The sequence below is a fragment of the Stegodyphus dumicola genome, chromosome 5 (assembly GCF_044657685.1).
Source record: "Stegodyphus dumicola isolate Sdum_Otavi_A_Nest chromosome 5, ASM4465768v1".
Taxonomy (NCBI): Eukaryota; Metazoa; Arthropoda; class Arachnida; order Araneae; family Eresidae; genus Stegodyphus; species Stegodyphus dumicola.
The window spans coordinates 202,912,082-202,934,686 of NC_140772.1; the positions used below are offsets into that span (position 1 = coordinate 202,912,082).

General features: G+C 32.8%; 1 protein-coding gene across 3 annotated transcripts in view; it reads right to left on the bottom strand.

The window, feature by feature from the left end:
• trx (histone lysine N-methyltransferase trithorax) overlaps positions 1-22,605 on the bottom strand; it is a 215,579-nt gene that overhangs the window by 51,388 nt on the left and 141,586 nt on the right. For all 3 annotated transcript variants that reach the window (XR_015041387.1, XM_085817559.1, XM_085817560.1), the window contains 2 exons: positions 19,199-19,325; positions 16,371-16,449 (listed from right to left, as the gene is read on the bottom strand). Coding sequence is in view for 2 of the 3 variants with exons in the window: in XM_085817559.1 (XP_085673685.1) it covers positions 16,371-16,449; positions 19,199-19,325 (206 nt within the window). In the remaining variant the exon portion in view is untranslated. The remainder of the gene's footprint in view (positions 1-16,370; positions 16,450-19,198; positions 19,326-22,605) is intronic.

Consider the following 22,605-nt stretch of genomic DNA (forward strand, 5'->3'; position numbering starts at 1 on the left):
AATATAAATAAAATACACCACAAATTTGAATAAAGTACAAGAAAACTGAAATGAAAACTATCACACAACAGTAAATTAAAAAACATTCACATTTACCCATTCCATTTGGCCCTCTTCATCTGCAAACAGTTAATAAAATTAAATCCACATATTTCCACATTTAAGAATTTACACATGAATTTATATTTAATAAAATACAGATATCTCCCTTAAATTATTTTATTAAAAATTTAAAACACTAAAATTTATGATTATATACACACATCTCTAAATATACATACTCTGACTAAAGGTCTAGAATTTTTACAAGCAAAACATTCAACATATAATTTATTCACTTTAAAACTTTTATTTTCCAGAGATTATTCATAGAACCTTAACTTTAATATAAAGTAAATTTAAATATTTTCCTATTTAAATAAATATTCTGAAAAAGTTTTATTTTTGATGATAACATTATTAGAGTTTATTTCCCCCTCTATCTGTGCATTGAAAGGATAATTCAAATTAGCTAAAATAAAAAACTGAAATTCTTTTGAATAGTTCATGAATTAAATCAGCATTTTAAAATGTTGTTTCACTTTTTAACAAGTGAAAATTTAAGAAAAGTATGTGCAGGGATCGTACACATTTTTGCTCACAGAAATTAAGTACTTTTAAGGACCATTAACGAAAAAAATTAAGGACCTATTGGCAAATGGAAGATGAATAAATTCAGTTATTATCTATGCTTGAACTTTACTTTTATAGTACCACTCTAAGTATAAAATAGATCCGTAAGTAGGATGCATAATTATTAAACATAATTATAAAACAAAATTGAGAATAAAATCAACAACTTTTGAGAATGGATGTACCGGGTGGCCATAATAAAACTGAAAGTACTCACAGTGTTCTGTAGGGCGATCTATTTTCGAGAATGACGCCACATTTTGTAGGAAGATTAAACAAGAGGAGGGACGAAGGATTCCGCGAAAAAAAATTTAGTTCCAAAAGTCACCGCTAGGGGAATATTTGGCGCTGTGTAATAGAAAATAGAGTGTTAACAAATGTAAATCAATACGGAAATTACCTTTTATTTTGCATTCAAATGAGGTTCAATGTGGGTGCCGTTGTTGTGGACCACATATTGCATTCTGTGCACAGTATGCACAACAGCAGAAAGTAACATGTCTGCAGGAATCTCCCGTACAGTCCGTGATATGTTATCCTTCAACGTAGCCAGGTCCTGGACCACTCCTTGATAGACTTTGGACTTAAGGTAACCCCATAGCCAGAAGTCGCATGGGGTAAGATCAGGTGACCAAAGTGGCCATGCAGTTGGAAAGTCGCGGCTAATAACTCTTTCTGTTGTGAATTTCTGTCATAGCATCTGTTGCACCCATACAGCAACACGTGGAGGGTCTCCATCTTGCATGAAAATGATTTCCCCCAGGCATTGTCTTTGCTGAAGTGCCAGAATGACAAAGCTGTTCAACATGTGGCGATATTTCTCTACGGTAACAGAAAAGGTTTCCGGTCCTGCTGAAGTAATGTTCTCATAGAAGAATGGACCTACGATAAATTCCGCTGTGAACCCACACCAAACAGTTACCTTTGGTGAATGTAAGGGAACTGCTGTGACTGCATGTGGTGATTTGTCATCCCAAATTCAGCAGTTCTGGGTATTCACAGGTCCATTCAGGTAAAAGTGGGCCTCTTCTCCCCATATGATTTTCCACGGCAAAGCATCATCCACCTCCATTCTGGCAAGAAAGGTGAGAACAAAAGTCGATCGCTTATCATGGTCGGGGTACAGTAACTCCTGTATACGGCTGATCTTGTACGGATAGAAGTTGATAATCTTTCGTAAGATTTTCCATACCGTAAGACATATCCATAATAAAAGGTAATTTTATTCCGTATTGATCTGCATTTGTTAACACTCTATTTTCTATTACACAGCACCAAATATTCCCCTAGTGGTAACTTTTAAAACTAATTTTTTTTTCACGGAATCCTTCGTCCCCCGTCTAAAAATACAAAACATTTTAAATCCAAGAAAGGTGAGAGCAAAAGTCAATCACTTATCATGGTCGGGGTACAGTAAGTCCTGTACACGACTGATCTCGTACGAATAGACCGTACTGTAAGGCATATCCATATTTCGAGCTACTCCACGAGCGCTAGAGGTGGCAGCAATATTGTCTTGTCCTCTGTTGACAATCGCTACTACTTCGATTGTATCCTGTGGTACAGGTTTTCGCCCTCTGCCTGACTGAACCTTCAGAGTACCTGTTTTCTCAAACGTCACAACCATTGCTTTTAGCCCATTAACTGACACAGGACCGTTACCTTTACGCACTTTTTTGTGCGTTCTAAAAGCACGAAGAGCGGCTGACGCGTTGCATTGGTTGAGGTAAAAGAATTTGACCAGTAACGTACGTTCGACTAAAGAAGGAGACATTGCACATAAACTTCCAATACGATTGATTTGAAACGTAACACATTGCCTTTTAAAACCCGAGCAGCTGGCATTGTGCGAATGGATGTAACACGAAATTTGAATAAAGAACGTCTTCTTCTGTTCAGCGTACGTGATATTGCAGATCACGAGACTTTTTCGGTGTTTATGTAGATTTTACGCTTTTTTAAAAGTGTTGCCATATTGCATTTGAACTAAATCAGAAAATGTGCATAATAAAAGGTAATTTTATTTTGTATTAATTTGCATTTGTTAACACTCTATTTTCTATTATACAGCGCCAAATATTCCCCTAGCGGTGACTTTTGGAACTAATTTGTTTTTTCGCGGAATCCTTTGTCCCCCGTCTTGTTTAATCTTCCTACAAAATGTGGCGTCATTCTCGCAAATAGATCACGCTACAGAACACTGTTAGAACTGTCAGTTTAATTATGGCCACCCGGTAGATCTGTAAGTAGGATGCATTATTAAACATAATTATAAAACAAAATTGAGAATAAAATCAACTTTAAATCAAATTTATCAAGTAGCATTAAATATTTTACAATTACAATATTTGGACATGTTTGAAAGAAGATTAGTGACTTTTTATTTAAGTTTTATTAACAGTTAGCTTCATACTGATTTTTTATTTTGTCTCATTTTGTCATATACTTCCTCAGCCTAGAGTTTAGTAAATAGTAGGTAGATTTTTATGTCAAATTGCATAGGTTAAAATGAGAACTAAAATCATAATCAGCATGATTCATAACAGAAGATTGGCTGTCTGCTTCCCTAGACAGAGGGCTGATGATCAGAACAAACCTGAAAGCCTGATGTATGTACGGTTTGCAAGGTTTGAAAGTTAGTTGTGCTCCATCTGTCTGATGCAGTTAGTGTTATAGCTTCGTGTAGAGCTTCTTGGGATTTTAATCCAGTTAATATAGTTTAAGGTACCAATAAGCCACTAAAGCACCGCAGGTGACAAGTTATTTTGTATTATTTTAAGTCTCACTAGGTGCAAAGAATAAGTTTTATATATATATATATATCATTTTTATGCTGTATCTTATAATCATGGTAAGGATTAATGAACGGCGATAAATCGCTTTAATATACATAGATAATTTTAAGGCTGAGCAGTTAGTTACAAATAATTAAATTAGGTAGTTAGATAGTCTAGTTATTATAAAATTACATGGCCACTATAAAATGTTATTTATTTTTTTATGTTATTAAATGTTAGAGCACCATTAAAATCACAATATAATAACATTTCACAGTTTAAAACAAGTAATTTATGACACAGATTCTTAAACAACATTAGAATAATTACATATTAAAATTCACAAAATATTTGTGTTTTATAATAACACACAACAAAATATTTCTGCGTCTTTTTAATTTGAAGCCTTTCCAGATATTTTAGCTAATTTATATCAATTTCCTTCTCATTAAGCATATTTTCTAACAATTAGAAATTGGTCTTAATATGCCAAACAATGTTCCCACTAGTTTCTGCATGCTTTATCTTTTAACTTGTTCAGTCTCTCAACAATGTACCTATGACGTTTTGCATGATCTGGTGAAAGTTAAATAGTCCAAAACCCCTGATAGACACGAAGCAAATTATCGCTATGTCTGAAAGTAACTACAAAGTCAGATAAAGGTTTAAATAAATCTCTTGGAACCAATGCAGCGTGTGAGCCAAAGCCAGAAACACACTCTGTTTTACAATCCAAAAACCTCAGTTTAGAAACTATCTAACTGATTTTGCATTCTGGCGAGGAAGAAAGGAAGTTATAGTAAAGACTGAAATTGTAAACAGCTGGTTAATTTATATAATAATAACTCTACATAACTTTGAAGAAAATTTTCTTTCTTCAATACATTTCCATTTCATTTTAGAATTTTTGGATTTAATTAAAGATTTCTGTTATTCTAAAAACTAAATGCACAGAAAAAGCTGCTAATTTTATTCCTTTAGTAATATGAACATTCAGAATAAATATGAATGATATGTGGTAAGGCCCAGATACGGAGCCAATGTGGCTGAATTTTTAGAATTTAGAAACCCACGGAACAAAAAAAATCTTGAAATAAAACTTTTAGAATTTAGGACAGGCACTGGGAGCAATAGGGCACTAGGTAGCAGAACTTAGTATAAATAGAGATTGTATCAGGTGGGAAAATGCCTAGTGCTAGCCCTGTGTATGATGATAAGTTGAGACATATAAGATGAATCTTTTAAATTGTCAGTTTTCAATTTCGTTATAAATAGAAAAATTCCTATCTATAAATGTCTGCTCATGTGATAAGATTACAAGCATTTTTGATATTTTCCACGCATTGGTATAGTGAAAAGTAGAGATAATAGAGGAAAGAAAAACATGTAAAAAAAAAAAAAAAAAAGAAAGAAAGAAAGAAAGAAAGAAAGAAAGACTTCTAGTGTCAGAAGTAAAGCATTCAAATATTATGTTTCCATTGTTCTTCCAAAAAGTAAGAAATTCACCATAAACTTTCTGTAAAATACATCTATTACGCGTTAATACCATGAAGACATTTTTCCTTTTGTCACATTTTTCTAGAATATTCTAGAACCTTGGGTCTATAAATCTTGCTTTCAAATCCTTCTAAGTTTCAATGCCTAAAATCCTAAAAAATTACCCCTACCAATCCTGTATCATCAAAATGCCAGAAATATTTTGAAGGGAAAGAATAAAAGAAAAAAATGTGTAAAATCATTTTATACAAAAAAATTATGCATATTCTGAGACAACTGCATAGGAAAAACTCTAACCATGAAAAAATTAAAAAGACATTTTTAATTAATTACATGGCTATTTTTGCTTTTGCTATGAATTATTTCGTAAATTGAGCTTTATTACCTTGTTTATTTTTCAGATTCAAAATATTGCATTATAAGTCGCCAAAATGGAAAGTGGCCCACCAGCAGCCGAGCGGTAGACGCTGAACACTGGTAATTCAGTCCGAGGTTTGAATCCTGCGAACGGGCCGGCTGCATGGGCGTTTTCGTGGTTTTCCCCATGTGTATCGTGTATACGAGCCAGTTTCCCTTAGAAAGTCCTCCGCGAAGGCATCCCTCCCTTTAAGCAGATAGCCCACATGTGCTTTGCCATGATTGAATAATCAAATTCAATCCACTCCAAAATGGAAAGTAATATCATTTTATAATTTTGCAGTGAAAAATAAAAATGTTTCACTTTAATGATATTTCTCATATATAATTTCAATATGTTATCATTATTTTAATGATTTTCAGTGTTAAAATGTTTAAAAAAACATTGTCAAAAATTTTCCAGATCTCTGGAAAAAAAATTTTCTGAAGAAACTGATCTTAAAATCGCCAAAATGTTGATACGTCCCCAAATTTAGAACCATTTAATGAAATAATTCACATCACCAAAAGTGAAAAGTTGTTTAAGAGCTCTTCATTATAAAAGAATGAAATAAATTCGAAATGCTTATGTTTCACTTTTTGCCCAGCATTTCAAGTATCCCAACATTTGTATTAGAAAGAGGAACAAATTAATCAACCATTTAAAAAGATAACCATATTTATCAGTGAATTGCCAAAAACATTCCTTCAAAATGCTAATTCATACTCAAAATAGCAGTCGTAAAAATAGGCAAAAATTTCAGTTGATTAAAATTAAGGATGTTCTTCCGATTTTGGCTGAAATTAAGGACTTTTAAAGACCAAAATTCGATTCCAAAAAACCTAAGGACTTTATATAACGTTCAAGTGGCAGGCATTTTTTTTAAAATTCAACATTATTTTTGTTTACATCTACTAATAATATTCATAAATTCTTTGCATTCTGTTAAAATTATTCAGGATGCTGAAAAGCACTTATTTTTCGGATCTGAAATGTGTAGGAAGCATTTTTAAACAACCTCACAGTCTTTAAAAAAATTAATTTTAGAAGTTTTTTTTTTTTTTGTGTGTGTGTGTGTGTGTGTGTGTGTGACACTTTTAGACTATTTTTAGCAGACTGTCTACAGGTGTATAAAAGCATTTAAACTTTGGCAATTTGCCACCTAAAAGATGTGAAAAATCTAGTTTAAACCTTTAGAAAGCAATCCGGCTACAAAAAGGATACACGATAAATTGCTTTGAAAATGAAACTCAAGACCTGTCCAGACAGTGTGAAGGGTTCATATGAGTTTTAATTCAGAGAGAACACTTAAGACATGTCTTAAAATAACATGACATCTAGATTTAGAAGTAAAACATTATTGTTGGGTAGAGGCGAGTGAATGCGCATGCGTATTAATTATGATGGCACAGCTGTCTCTTCTCCCGACATATCCATCATTCAAGCGTATGGAGATGGTGAGATGTTATTTGCTGTGTGATGGTCAATATGATTTCCTGTGTGATCTTTTTATTCATTATTCGTGTAAATAAAGTGTGTTGTCCTACGATGGCTTCTTTACTCTAAATATTGGCCCCTGAACAACAATTATTATACACTCATGTCCATAAATTAAGGATAATTTGGAGTCACGCGGAAATCGAACTCTAATATAAATATATCACCTGTAAAATTACTACACACATCTTCAAGAATCATATGCAAACTTTAGGAAGTAACCAGATGACACCAATGGTATGTCACAATGACGAGAGTGATATATAAGGAATACAGGCAAAGAAGTAAAATTGTTCGCAGGCGCTTTATAAGCATTTCAGTGCAATAACCGAATAGTTATGACACAAAGGACGCATTTGGATGATTTTTTACGTGGTAGAATTATCGGCCGTCTGGAATGTGGGCGTACCCAACTGGAAGTATCAGACGAACTTGGAATTGCACAGTGTCATCTCCAGGCTTTGGCAACGATTCCAAGATGATGGTAATGTGAGTAGACGTTACAGCACAGTTCGCCTCAGAGTTAGAACACCGAATGAGGACCGTATTTGGCAGTTACTGCCAAAAGAAACAGGCGGAGCACAGCCTCAGACCTGACCTGTCTCGTCAGCTTTCTTCAGCCACTGGTACGACAATTTCAAGGCAGACCGTGTACAGACTGTAAAGACCTGTAAAGACTGTAAATTCGTGTAAATAAAGTGTGTAATTAAATATAAAGACCTGTCAGATGCATTCCACTTACTGCAACTCACTGTTGCCTGCGGTTAGCCTGGAGTACAGGAGTGCTCGTTTGGGGTGGAATTATTCTGGGTTCCAGAACTGACCTGCATGTTCAAATTGGAACCATGACAAGCCAAATCTATCAGGACGTCATTCTGGAACAACATGTACGTTTGTTTCGGGGCGCCATGGGTGCACAATTTGTGTTTATGGATGACAACGCCCGTCCTTACCATGCAAACATCGTAAGCGAATGCCTTCAGTCGGAGGATATCACCCGTATGGACTGGCCAGCATTCTCACCGGACTTGAATCCAGTAGAACATGTGTGGGATATGCTTGCCCGATGAGTTGCAGCCCGTCAACCTCCTCCTACATGTCTACCGGAACTTCGGAGAGCATTGCTTTTTGAGTGATGTAATATCCCCCAACATCAGATCGATAATTTGATACTCAGCATGCCTAGGCGTTGTACGGACTGTATTGCATTGTCTGGGAGACATATAACGTATTAATAATCATACCAACCATGTAATAGTGGTTTTTTTTTTTTTTTTTTTTTGTAATTTGCTCCAGGGAGAAAAATCACTAATTTTTTCAATAATATCAAACATATAGCATCTTTTTTTTGCTCTTTACCTTTTGTTTAATAAATAAGCTTTACAAATAAGTCAAATTTGTTTTGCTTCTAACTCTTACTTTGCCTGATTTTGCATTATTCTTAATTTATGGACATGAGTGTAAATGTAACTTTAATCTACTTAATAAATGTAAAGTTAATCTGAGAATGTAGTTTATTAAAGAATATGAATTGCCATTAAAGTTGAATTATTTGTGGATGAAGCACATTTAGTTATTTAATCCAGGAGACATGCAAGAAGTATCAAGATCAACTAATAGCCCATGCAGCAAATAGATAGGTAAGCAATTTTGAATTATTTTTCTTATTGAAGATTTTTTGTCATACAGAAGAGCTTACCCGATCATTAATTAGACTCGGTTCAGTCATAAGAAAGTGTATGGATCACAAAAATGAATAAATTATTTATTCATTATTCGTGTAAATAAAGTGTGTTGTCCTACGATGGCTTCTTTACTCTATATACTGGCCTCTGAACAACAAATAATAGCAGCTCCGTGGTTTTGTCAAGAAGAATTGGATATAAAATACCAAGTCGAAACCGAAACTGTCTTAGTGGAAGCCAAAAATGGAGAAGTGGAACGTTCCCAAATTAACTTGAGAGAATTATTTATTTGGGCATTGAAAATTAAAGCTGCTTTATCACTGAAAAGACTTGACTCGGTAATTTCGACAGTAAAACCAGAAAACTTAGACGAGAAAGATGAAAGATTGTAGAATGAGAAAAACGCTGACGTCGTAGCATATATAAAACTTTCATTATCGGATCAACAGGCGCTTCAGTTCTCCACAGAAGAGAATGCAAAAATTCTCTGGGAAAAAATAAAGTCAACATTTACGGGACAAGCCGAAGATCGAAAAATAGATGCTGCTAATGAGTTAAAAATTTTTTAAATGAAGTTGCAGGAGTCGACTAATGATTATATCGCAAGAGCGAGAGGAATAGCAACTAAGTGCCAATCGCTAGGACTAGATGTATCTCCTCTGGAACTGGTGTTTTACACAGTCCGTGGACTTTGTGGAAAATTCTCTCAAATTAGGGAAATTGTAAAAAATCAGCGTGAAAAAACAATTGATGAAGTACTCGAAATACTCCATGAGGAAGAGACAGTTCACAATTCAAAGAATGGGAAACGACGTGATGGAACCAATGCAGAGGCCTTCATATCAAGAAGGAATAAAAACTATAAGCCAAGAATTTATTACATTTGCCGAATTTACTGGTCACATCGCGAAGGACTGCTATTACAGAAAAAAAAAAATATATAAAGGTAACAAGGAAAGAAAGAAGTCACAACAAGTGTGAACGTTTCATCTCATTCTGATGAAAGAAAAAGTGATTTTGCTCTTCAACTTATGCGTGGAAAAAATTATGAATGTGATAAAATTTGGTTGCTGGATAGTAGTGCAACTGGACACATAGCAAAAGACTTCTTTTGGTTTCAGAATATTACACCAGAGGTGAGGGAGATTTACCAGGCAGGTAAACATTCAAAAATATTTTCAGAAGGTATTGGTTCTGTTAGAGCAAAAACTATAAATACAAAGAATTCTAGTTTTATTAATTTAACTATTAATAATGTTAGTTATATTCCTGATTTAAGAAATAACTTATTGTCATTCACAGCCTTAATGGATAAAGGATGTAAAATTGAATCAAGGAATAATTCTGTATTAGTTTTTAGTAGGTGTAATAAATTACTTTTTAAAGCATTTAAGAATAATGGTAGGCTTGAAGTTAATTTAGAACCATATTATAATTCTTAATTTTACATTGCTAATGATTGTACTGGTAATAAATATGAACTTTGGCATAGTAGATTGTGCCATTTAAATCCAAAATATATGCTTAAAATGAAAGACTACATTGATATTAATTATGTAATTGAATTTAAGTGTGAAACTTATGACATAAGTAAAATAACTAGAAAAAGTCATCCAAATATTGACACTAATCAGATTTCAGAAATTTTAGAATTAATTCATTCGGATCTATATGGCCCTGTTCAAACTGAATCAATTGGTGGGTCTAAATATTTTATGATCTTAGTGGATGATTTTTCTGGAATGTATTTTACTTATTTTCATAAAAGTGAAGTATTTGACGCATTTTGTAAATTTAAAGCTAAGTATGAAAATTTATGTGGTAAAAGAATTAAATGCTTGAGAACAGACAATGGTTTAGAATTTGTAAATCAACAATTAGACAATTATCTTGCTAATTCAGGTATTTTTCATGAAAAAACAATTCCATATAACAGTGAGAGGAATGGGAACAGGGAGAGTTCTTTTGGAAAGAGCTATGGCATTACTACATGAGAGTGAGCTTCCAGTAAAATTCTGGTCAGAAGCAATTAATTTTAGTACTCAAGTATCAAATTTAACACCCCGGAAAGGAAAAGAAAAAATTCCTTTAGAAATTTGGACTGGTAAAAAACCCAAATTAAACTATCTAAAAAGGTTTGGATGTGTGGCATACTTTCACATTCCGAAAGTGATGCGAAACAAATTTGACATACCAGGGAAAAGAAGGATAATGTTAGGATATGCTAGAGAAAGAAAAGGATATCGTATTTATGATATAGCAAATAATAAAATAATTGAAGAACACTCAGTTAATTTAACGAATCTTTAAAGGGTAGTAATTATATGGGAAAAAACAAAACCTTAGAAACTTGGGATATTGAAGAATTAAAAGGAAAGGGAAACGAAGTAGATCAAAAACCACACCTCGAATTGGTTGTTACAGAAAATACTCAAGCAAGTGAATATGATGACTCATCGAATTTCGAAATCCCGGACATCATTTTTGTTTGTATTGCAGTTGTAGCGGGGTTGATGACAGGGGGAATAAAGTCCAAACATCTGATAGCTATGAAAAAAGTAATAAATATGGAAATGAAATACCATTAAGACAATCTGAGAGGTTCAAATCAAAACAACTAGCGTCAAGTATAATCAGTAACGTTCCAATGATTTTTCAGAAGCAAAACAAAGTGCTAATTGGTATGACTGGAAATCCGCAATGGAAAATGAATTAGATTCATTATATAAACACGAAGTGTTGGAAATAGTACAGAGGCCTGAAAAAACAAAATTAGTAAAAAGTAAGTGGGTGTATACTTTGAAGGAAGGAAACTCTGGGGAAGTAAAATATAAAGCGCAATTAGTAGCGGCTGGGTTTAATCAAATAAAAAATAAGGATTATACCGAATCATATTCACCAGTTAACATTGAATGTTTTAGATTATTGCTTGCACTTTCAGCTAAATTAAACTTCACTGTTAAATTTTATGATGTAAAAACAGCATACTTGTACAGTGACTTAAACGAGGATGTGTATATGACTCCTCCACCTGGTTATGAAAAACTGATTGGAGAAGGTAAAATATGTAAATTAAAGAAAAGTATTTATGGGTTGCCTCAATCGGGTAGAAATTAGTTTATGAAAATAAAAACTGAATTAGAAAAACTTGGACTGTTACAGTTGGCATCTGATAATTGTATATTCATTTATAATGATACCAAAAACATTTTTATATTGTGTTTGTATGTTGATGATTTAGCTGTATTCTGTAATAATAAAGAAATGCTTGAAAATATTGTTTCTAAAATTAAAAATGTATTTAAGTTACATGAAAATACTAATTCAAAATTTTTGGGAATGCAAATAGAAAAACTTGAAAATGGTATATGTTTGTCTCAAACAGAATATATTGAATCTTTATTGTTATTGACTAAACACAATCTGGAAAATTGTAAAGCAGTAGAAACGCTAATCATTAAAGGGACAGATAAAGGTTTTTCATGTACAAATGAAAAAATTGATGCAATTTTGTATCAGGAATTAATTGGGGAACTTTTATATTTAGTGAATAGAATGCGTCCTGATTTATCATTTGTAACAACTTATTTGTCACAATTTAATCATGTACAAAAAAGAAAAAAAAGGGGGGGCAAGGGTATTAAGGTATTTAAAAATGTAAAAAAAAAAAAAAAAAAAAAAAAAAAAAAAAAAAAACTTTTCTATAGCAATGATTTTGGAATTTTAAATGCATATGCTGATGCTAGCTGGGGAAATGCAGAAAATGTTGTCATTTTCTGGTGGTATTATTTTACTAGGTGATTCATTGATTTCTTGGAAATGTGGTAAGTAAAGAAGTGTTAGTCTGTCTACTTGTGAAGCAGAATAAATTTCTATTTCTGAAATTTGTAAGGATATTATTTGGACTGTAAATTTATTATCAGAATTAAAATGTAGACAATTTTTGAATGGTGCAGTGGTCTTGAATACAGACAGTCAAGCTGCCATCCAGTGGATCAACTCTGCCAGATCTTCTACGAAATCCAGACACATGAACTTACATTTCCATTTTATGAAGGACTTAACAGAGGACACTGTCATTAAGTTGGAATATTCACAAACTGATAATATGATTGCAGATTTTCTTGACTGTCAGTGAAGAAAAATTAATGTATACATTGAAAATAATTTCCTTAATTTCTTAATTTAATGTGTTATATATTGTTTGTATTTCATTTTTGTATTGAAAAAATGTTGCTCGCAGGAGGGGTGTGTTGGGTAGAGGCAAGCGAACTTTTTTTCTTATGTGCATGCGTATTAATTATGATGGCGCAGCTGTCTCTTCTCTCGACACATCTGTCATTCGAGCATATGGAGATGGTGAGATGTTATTTGCTGTGTGATGGTCAATATGATTTCCTGTGTGATCCTTTTATTCATTATTCATGTAAATAAAGTGTGTTGTCCTACGATGGCTTCTTTACTCTAAATATTGGCCCCTGAATAACAATTATTATAAATGTAACTTTAATCTACTTAATAAATGTAAATCTGAGAATGTAGTTTATTAAAGAATATGAATTGCCATTAAAGTTGAATTATTTGTGGATGAAGCACATTTAGTTATTTAATCCAGGAGACATGCAAGAAGTATCAAGATCAACTAACAGCACATGCAGCAAATAGATAGGTAAGCAATTTTGAATTATTTTTCTTATTGTTGAAGATTTTTTGTCATACAGAAGAGCTTACCCGATCATTAATTAGACTCTGTTTCAGTCATAAGAAAATGTATGGATCACAATCACAAAAATGAATAAAAAGTAATTAAATAGATTAAATTTAAATGATTTTACTTATCACTAATTTGTCACTCCTCTAATTTTAAACAACTTCCTTATCAGATATATCATTAAATATATATATTGATAACAATTTTCTAATCACAAGTAAAGATAAAAATATATATATATATAAAATATACCAACATTAGAAGTTTGACAAAATACAAACAGAAATAGCTAAGAAGAGCTAGTAGCCTCACCCATACTACACACTTTAATCAAATTATAAAATTTTGTTTAATGATTTGTTCTAATTCAATGACTGCAGCATGGTTATAAAATTTTTACATTATATGGCAAAACACAAAAGTGAACTCCAGAATACCTTGCCTGAATGTTCATTTACCTTTCACATCTGCCTTTTATTCTTTAGAATTAGAAATAGTTAACCATTCATCATAAATCAAGCATTTTAATTCTAACAAGCAGACTTTGAAACTATAAAATGAAGAGAAAGTTCTTCCCTCTCATACTATTTGATTGTAATGAAAGTTTTCCACCAAAAAAAGTTCTTACTAAAGTTGGGGGGGCATGAAAGCAGTACCTTTAGTGCAGGTAGTAATCACCACACCACCCAAATCTACGATTTTCTGCCAATGTTTTAATATATTTTCAAAGCCTTCGGCCTAGAAACTTGGTAGCAGCGAGTCCAAAAACAGATCATCATTTTGAACGTCCTGTGCAGAATGGAAGATAGCACCAGCAAGATGTAGCTGCAAGTGTGAGAAAAGGTAGAAGTCTGAAGGAGCAATGTCGGGGCTACATGGTGAATGTGGCAAAAGGTACCATTTGAGTCCGTACAGAATCCAGCTGTGAGGGTACATATCTGATTTTGCATTATCTTGATGGAACATTACCTTTTTGCGCCGGAACTCGGTTCAATGCTTTTCCTAGATAGCAGCATCAACACGGACCAGCATCTTACTGTGAGAGTTTTATGTTTTTCCAGATACTCTTTGTGGATAAAATAATGGCAATCTCACCCCATACAAAGCATGATATTTTTTCCTGCACTTTGCGATGCTGCCAACTGGCTAACTGGCTGCAGGCTAACCCCTTTTTGACCTGTGTTGTTAAAGAAAATTCACTTTTCATTACATCAGTCAGCTCATGTGGTACCCAGCACCTGAACTTGTAAGTCAAGTTTATGAGATGCACAGTGCAATTAATGCGCATGGCACTAACATCTAACTCATTAGAAAGCTCTTGAGTGGTTGACTACTGATCTTCCACAAGTTCTTGCAGTTCATGTTCCTCATCAACATCAGTAGGCTGGCCAGAGTGCTCTGCTTCTTGAATGTCATGAATCTTGTTTTTGAACTTTCAGTACCAAACCTTCACAGTGTTGTCATATGATACAACATTAGTACCTAAAGTTATACACATGATTTGGTGACATTCTGTAGCTGACGTTTTGCAACAGAATTGGAAGTAAATGATGGTTCTAATCTGGTAGCATGATAGTTCCATTTCACATACCTTGCACTTAATGATAACGACATTTTGTTACAAATTTCACAACACAGTGTTTTAAAGCGAGTCTCTTTCTTTCAAATGCTAAAAAATCATTTGACATAATATGACTAAACATGGCAACATAAACTGTTTGCGCAGATGATATTTGTGGTGGTGGGAAACTTTTGTTAAAACCCGATATTTATTTTAATTAGTATTTTTATATTTGAGACTTCAATTTCTCCCTACTTCTTATTTCAGATCCACTAAAAAATATTTTATCATTTAATTAAACTAGTAAATTAACAGTAACTCTGTAATAGAAACTAAAAGAAAAAGTAAGAGAATATTGATATTATACTGTTGGCCATTAAAACTGCAACACCATGAAGCAAAGCAAATACAAAAAAGATATTTATTGCATGTAAACAGTATGGCATGAAGACAAAATGACTAGATTTGTTAGCATTTTGGAGGTTTACAGGGGTGGGAAATTAGTAGAAACAGCTACCACCCCTGGCAGCTAAAACGGCCCTTAGCCCATTAGGCATGGAGACAAACTGGGCTTGGATGACAGAAATGGGCAACTCATTCTACGCTGCTTCAAGTTATGCCACACTTCATCAACCGTATAAGCTGGAGAGGGGTGGAGGGCCAGTCTCTCAGCAACTTATGAGCAGATGTTTTCAATGGGTGACAGATCTGGAGATCGTGCAGGCCAGGACAGCAGTCGAATACCCTGTGTATTGAGGAAGGTAAGAACATGACGTGCAACATGTGGTCTTGCATTATTTTGTTGGAACATGGCATTTGGGGGCCTAGAAGATAGGGCATAACCACTCGACGCAAGATGCCAGGAATGTACTCATCTGCATTCAAATTACGGTCGATCTGAACTAGAGATGTCGTTATATGTACACAATGGCCATCTAAACCATCACACCAGGTGCAGGGTCCCTATGCTGATATCAAATGCAAGCAGGCAACGTGCGGTCTCCTTGAAAACTCCAGACACATACCCGGCCATCAGAATACTGCACCTCAAACCAGGACTTGTTTGAAAGGTGACATTGTGCCACTCCTGTATCCAGCTTTGCTGTTCGTCGAGTTGCCATCTCTTTCTACTCTGCATTGTCAAGGGAAGCCGAAGTAATGGTTACCCTCCTGATGGTCCACGCTGCCGCAAACGTCGATGCACCTTACGAGTTGATACTGGGCGTGCATTTTCGAAAGCAACGATACTGCCTTTATCAAATTTCAAAACTTGCTGGTAAGTATTTCTCCTTCTTATTCAAGGCATAACATGATATTCTGAGCAAACTTCAACCTTACAAAGCATTTTCTGAATGAGAAATCCACTACACAACTTTCTTTTATGCAGAGCTTTAGATGTCATTTCTTTCTCCTGCATTGTCTAAATGCACTGAAATACTAATCATTTGTATATCCCAACTTCTTCTTCCTTTCATGTGATTTTGACTTTTGTCAGATCATTACTTCCTGGTGTTGCAATTTTTATGGTATTTTGTATTTCAAATACTTAAATAATAAAAGTAACCTGACTTACTCATAATCCACTGGAATCAAAATACTCTGCTTATTAGATAAAGGGATGAGACGTCCTAATTTGTTTACAGTTAAAGACCCTATAATAAAAAAAAAAAGGAAAAAACATCTAATTTTTTGAATAAATAAGAATCAATATACAATTTAACGTCTTGTCATGTTTACAGGGTTGCCATTCAAACAGGAGAATGAAATTCCCCAACTTTTCGGGTATGTTTCGAGAAAATTCCAGTCTATCCGCGTAATGTACGCTGGCTGTGCTAAGAGGTAAATTAATTATGGTATTACTTGTACTGTGTAGCAAATTCACTTTGTTTGATAATTTTGTTTACTTTTCCGCTTAAAAAACTTAATAAAATTTAAGATATATACATTGGATAACAACTGTACGTTTTATTTAATTATTGCTAATGATCATCCCCAGTTCAACACGAGGCTAATCCGATTCTTATAAATCACAACGCAATGCTAAAAGTTAGGTTAGATTTTAGGTAAATTTAATTTGTGTGAGGTGTATTCTTAAAAGGCACCTTAACACTTGAAAACACAAATATAATTATAATAGGAGTTGTTTTCTCCACTGAAGATTGAGATTAGAATCTGCCCAATCTGGAATAAAATAAGGCTTTTTTTGCAGACATTCTGCAGCTAAACGAAAGAAAGAAATCTATTTAATGATATTTTTTTACTAAATTGAGGTATTTTATATTTATTTCGCAGCATACTAAAGGAAAAAATATGTGCATTAAATTTCGTGATGTCATCATACTGCTAGAATTAATTTCAGAATTATGCCAGAGAAAATTTCCTGAAATTTGGAAATATTATTTACTAATGATAAATAAATTTAGAGGGAAGAAGCAACATTAAATGATATGAATAACATAAAAATAAAGATAATTACTTAATTTAATTAGAATAATCAAAGATATTTTAGCGAATATAGTTATATTACATGGTTATCCTAGATGATTGATTACTATTTTTTTATTTTACTGCAAAATGACAAGGTATTTATTAAAAAGAAAAGGAAAAAAAAAAAAAAAAAGATTTTGCGGTAAAATCTTAGTATACGATACGGCCTTCGCATGATTTTGAAAATTGTCGCCATGAACAAAATGACCAGTTTACTGCTCATCATCATGTCGTCAAATCCCACTGTACCATACATGGAGATTATTCTCACCAAAGAAAGAACGTCTATGTAAAAAGCGAAGGGAAAATTTGCCAAGGGATTTGACGACGGAACGGCCAGAATTTCCCTCTCTGCGATGTGTACAGGAAATTGAGAAACACATGTTAAGAAGAAACGTTCTTTGACAAAAAAGAAAACTACCAAAATCCGTTTTTAAATTATTGCGCAAAATCCAAGAAGAAACGTTTTATCAAAGAATGTTTTTTCTTGGATTTTTCGCAATAATTTTAAAAACGGATTTTCGTAGATATCCCCCCTCAAAATATCTAATCCATGAATTAATTTACTTGCGCCAAAAAATATTTTCTTTTCCTTTAGAGTTTAAAGACATTTTAAACGATATTCATTTTATGAACTCTTGATAACGTGACCTTCGAACTTCGACACCGGTTTCGAGCTTTGGCGACAGATACATCGCGCATGCACAGCTGTTTCCCGCTACGATGGAACCGAGCCGTGTCTGTTGCAGAGAGGTTTTCCTTCTTTATAATACATATTTTTTTAATTCTAACCTTCATGGTACCGTATACTAGGATTAAACCCATTTTGTTTTATACGAGAACAGGTACTTTCTTTAGTTCATGCACTGCACATGCGATTCTTGAGGTTACTGGAAACCAAAAGTTGCGGGAAATTTGCTTTGCCTTTCTAAAAAAAAAGACAATCAAATTGGAGCTGCGAAAATTGGCTCTATGCCAGCTGCCCGAATGACACTCACGTGATACACAATTCGCCAAAAAAGTGATCTCTTCCGACGTCGGCTCAAAACTCGCCTTTTTTGGCGGGATCATTGTATGAAATTCCCTGACTTTTCCAGATTTTGACTAAAACACTTAAATTCCCTGACTTTTTTGGTCAGTTTCCGAATTCCCTGACTTTTTCCGGTTTTCCAGGTAGCGTGGCACCCTGTGTTTAATGCCCTTTAAATACTCCTAACAATTAAATATGAGCAAAAAACGTGTCTAAGAATTTGGCATCATTGAATAACAGCATCTGAAAAAATTATTGTTACTTATTTTGACATAAAATACATATACAGAATGTTTTAATTCAGTAAAAAAAAAAAAAAAAATTTCAGTTCTGTGATAATATGCTGAAAAAAATAATGCAAATATAATTCACATAGAAATTAAAGAGCAACAATTTCTTTCAATATATTGCTCATTTTAAAAATTGTTTAATTATAACATTTATATACTGTTAAAAAAGTCGGTAAATTTTTTTGTTGATATTTTTTAATCTGACAATGAATACCAAACCTACAATCCCCCTCCTTTTTTCTTCCTTTTTTTTATTTATTTATTTTTTAAAGATACTTGAAAAGCATTTTCAGAAAAATACAGTAGGGCTTTCATAAGTCAAAAACAAAGGTAGAATAAAAGCATTCCGAGTAAAAATTGAAATAATTCTGAGTAAGAACTTTTTATATGCTCATAACAGCAAGCATGCAATTGCTTCCAATAATGACTAAAGACTCTGAGAAAGAAACACATACCTTTAATCAAGAATAACTTTCTAAATTTGCCAAGACACATTAACAATTTTCAATACATTTCATTTGGAACAAGGTAACAATCAGATCAAATTATCCATATTTTTAAAAATAATAATAATAATAATAAAACTAAACTTACCGATGACAATGTGTAAAGTATCCATGTCCATTGGTGTTTCCCAATTCTTTTTTACCCATTTTGGAGCAATAGTATTTTGATTAATAAAGATCTTCTCCTTGATTGGAAAATCATCCTCATTTACTATCTACAGAAAAAGTAAAACATTTCACCATTTATAACATTACATAAATAAAATATTTTGATACTTATAAACACTATATTGAACTGTCATTTTCTTTAATCTAAATATTTGAAAAATAGAACATGAATAATATAAAGAAAAATATGAAAATTATAAGAGTTTCCATTACGTAAAAGTTCCATTAACTGTATGATGTGTACAGAGACACTCAATGCTCACAAATTTGAAAAAGCCAGAACTCTTGAATCTAGCATACAAAAGCTCTTAGCGGTACAGGATTCCGCTCACATGTCATGGCCTCAATTTCTATTTCTGAAGCCAGTGTGGCATCTTGCACTGCAGTTCTGACTTGCCCCAATGATGTCACCATGAGTAAGCCTCTGTTAAAAATACTGAAAGTGTCAAACAGTGGCGAGCAATAAATCACCAACGACTCCTCAGACACCACAATTAAAACTGTCATATTTATGTATCAGGACATGCCAAAATGGAACTTAAAATTAGTAAAGAAACTTGTATTTGGCATATATTTACACACACACACACACACACACAAAAAAAAAGAGAGAGAGAGAGAAGAAGAAGAAAACAAAGAAAGGTTTCAGATTTTAAATTAAATCCAAAGAAGTGTCTTTTTAACGTTTTGTGTGTTAACTTTATTTATTAAATATGTTCTACATACTCAAACTATAAAATTCAGCTCAACAGCAATATTGCATGTTAATTTTAAAATGAGCATATCTTTAAAATTTCTGATGCACAATCTCGCATGCTGGAGATAATTTTTTTTTTCCTTCTAGAGTGTTGCCATTGCTTGCTTTGAAATCGTTTAATTTTTTATTCAAAAATTTGTTGAAGTGTTACAAAATCTGAAATTTTGATTGCTCTATCCACATAGCACAAAAACATCCTTGGGATATCCCAAGGATGTTGCTCGCGGGATATGCGCACATCCTTAGGACATCCCGGAATATCCCGCGGACCTCCTAAACACCTCCTCCCGAGTGCTTAATGTCACATCCCGGGATATCCTCAGGACATCCTAACCAAGTCCCATCGACAGCGTGCGGGATGTTATTAGGATATGAACTCCTACTTACTACATCCTTAGGACATCCCACAAACCTCCTAAGCACATCCCATTATATCCTAAAAACATCCTATCTATGTCCCATCGACAGCATATGGGAGGTTATTAGGATTTAAAGTCCTACTTACTACATCCTCAGGACATCCCGTAATATCCCAATTTCCTCCTAAACTCATCCTCCTGAGCGTTTAATGTCACATCCCAGTATATCCTTAGGACATCCTATCTACGTCCCACCGACAGCGTATGGGATGTTATCAGGATTTGAAACACTAGTTACAATATCCCTTTAACCTCTTAAATACATACTCTCAACTGCTTAGTGTCACATCCCAGTATATATACAGAGGAAAATTCCAGTGAAAGTATGTGAAGGTGTGATGATCTAAAACCTACTTTTTTTACACAGATAGTGTCAAATCCTTTTCCTATGGTTGCTATGGAAAAATCAGAAATGTTGAAAATATTTATACAACTTTTTTTGTTTTTAAATCTGAATTTGTGAATATATTAAAACTGAGCAAGGAATTTAAAATGAATTATTAATACAAAATACTAAAACTGAAAATTTTGCTTTTATTTTTAAGATATTAAAAATCTTTTTATCATTTTTAAACATCCAGTAGACCCCAAATTGAATTATTCTTAATTAAATTATTTTACAAAATCAGTTTCTAATTTCAGTTAATTTGTATTAAAAATTGAATAATAAAATTAGCCATTTAATAATCTTTACATAAATGAATCATCTTTCTTTAAAACATATAAGGAATTTATAGTGTTTTGATGACACTGTTGGGAAATTGTTAAAAGAAATAAATTGTATTTTTAAAACTAAATCAATTCCTAGCCTCAGAATAAATAAATATGTTTTTGTAACATGAGAATGCTGCAGGCTTTTTTATATATTTAATATTTAGTTGTAAAAATTTGACATTATGTTAACAATTCTTTATATCATTCAAAAGGTAACTCAAGAAGCTCTTCTAAAATTCTATCTTTCTGCTCACACAATTAAAAAAAAAATCTGAAAAGCCTCAGATTTTAGCAGTCACTCAAAGAGGCTAAAAGTTTATGAATGCATAGATTATCAATACAGATGGGGCAGTGGAAATAGCAAAACATTTTATAAGATACTGACACCAGAAGGTTATATATCTTCTATATATTTGAAAAATGAAGAAATATATCATGTAAAAATATTAAAATGTTTTCAATTAGATATATCATGAATTAAATGCATTTTAAATCAATCAGATTAAAAATTAAAAAAAGCATTGTTAAGAATTGTGTGTAATGCTTTTAAATAGCTTGGCTTGTTAGTCAATAATATATTAGATTTTAAAGGTAAATATGTTAAATTTTGCCAAATGGCAAGACTTGAATGAAAAGCGAAACAAGTTTACGATTGACAATATGAAGTCACATTTCAAAATTAATAGCCCTAAGATTAAAAAAAAAGTTCTGAAAATAATTTGCAATGGTTCATTGGTATTATTTTACGCAAAATTCAGTAAAATGAAATTTACCCGTTGAAATCAGCACCAAATTAAACTTTGTAAATTCTAGCGCATGTTAAAGGTTGTCTCATCCATAATTTTATTACTAACCATTCATTTAAGAGCAAAATAAAACAGTAATTGCCATTTATATGACAATCAATATCAAAAATTTAAATCTGCATTTTACGCAACATAGAAAACTTCAAAAGATCTACTGTTTACCATGCAATTAAGGCATTTTATTCTGCAATCAACTCCACCAATTATTAATTCCATTAAGTATATTCAGTTTACACTTTCTGCTCAATATATGCTATGTAAAATTTTCCATAAATTTATTAATTCATTTTATTTTGAGGTGAGCTTTTATTCAACTCTCAATGTCAACGAGAATGTTTAGTTCATTTTTTATTCGGTCTCAAAAGAGAAATCAAAATACGTGGATTTATGAATCAAAATACATGAGAAATCACAGTGAGAAAAGCACTGCTACCTTAAACTGTGATTATATATAACAAATGCAGTGAATTATAGTTAAAAAATAGTGAAAATATTTATATTTATATATAACATTTTCAGTTTTGCATATGTGGCAATTTAAGAACTTTACATATACCAATTTTTTGAAATATCTGCAAATTTTTGTATTTTCAAGGAAAGCTTATTCTTTCACCTTTAGTATATAAGTAAT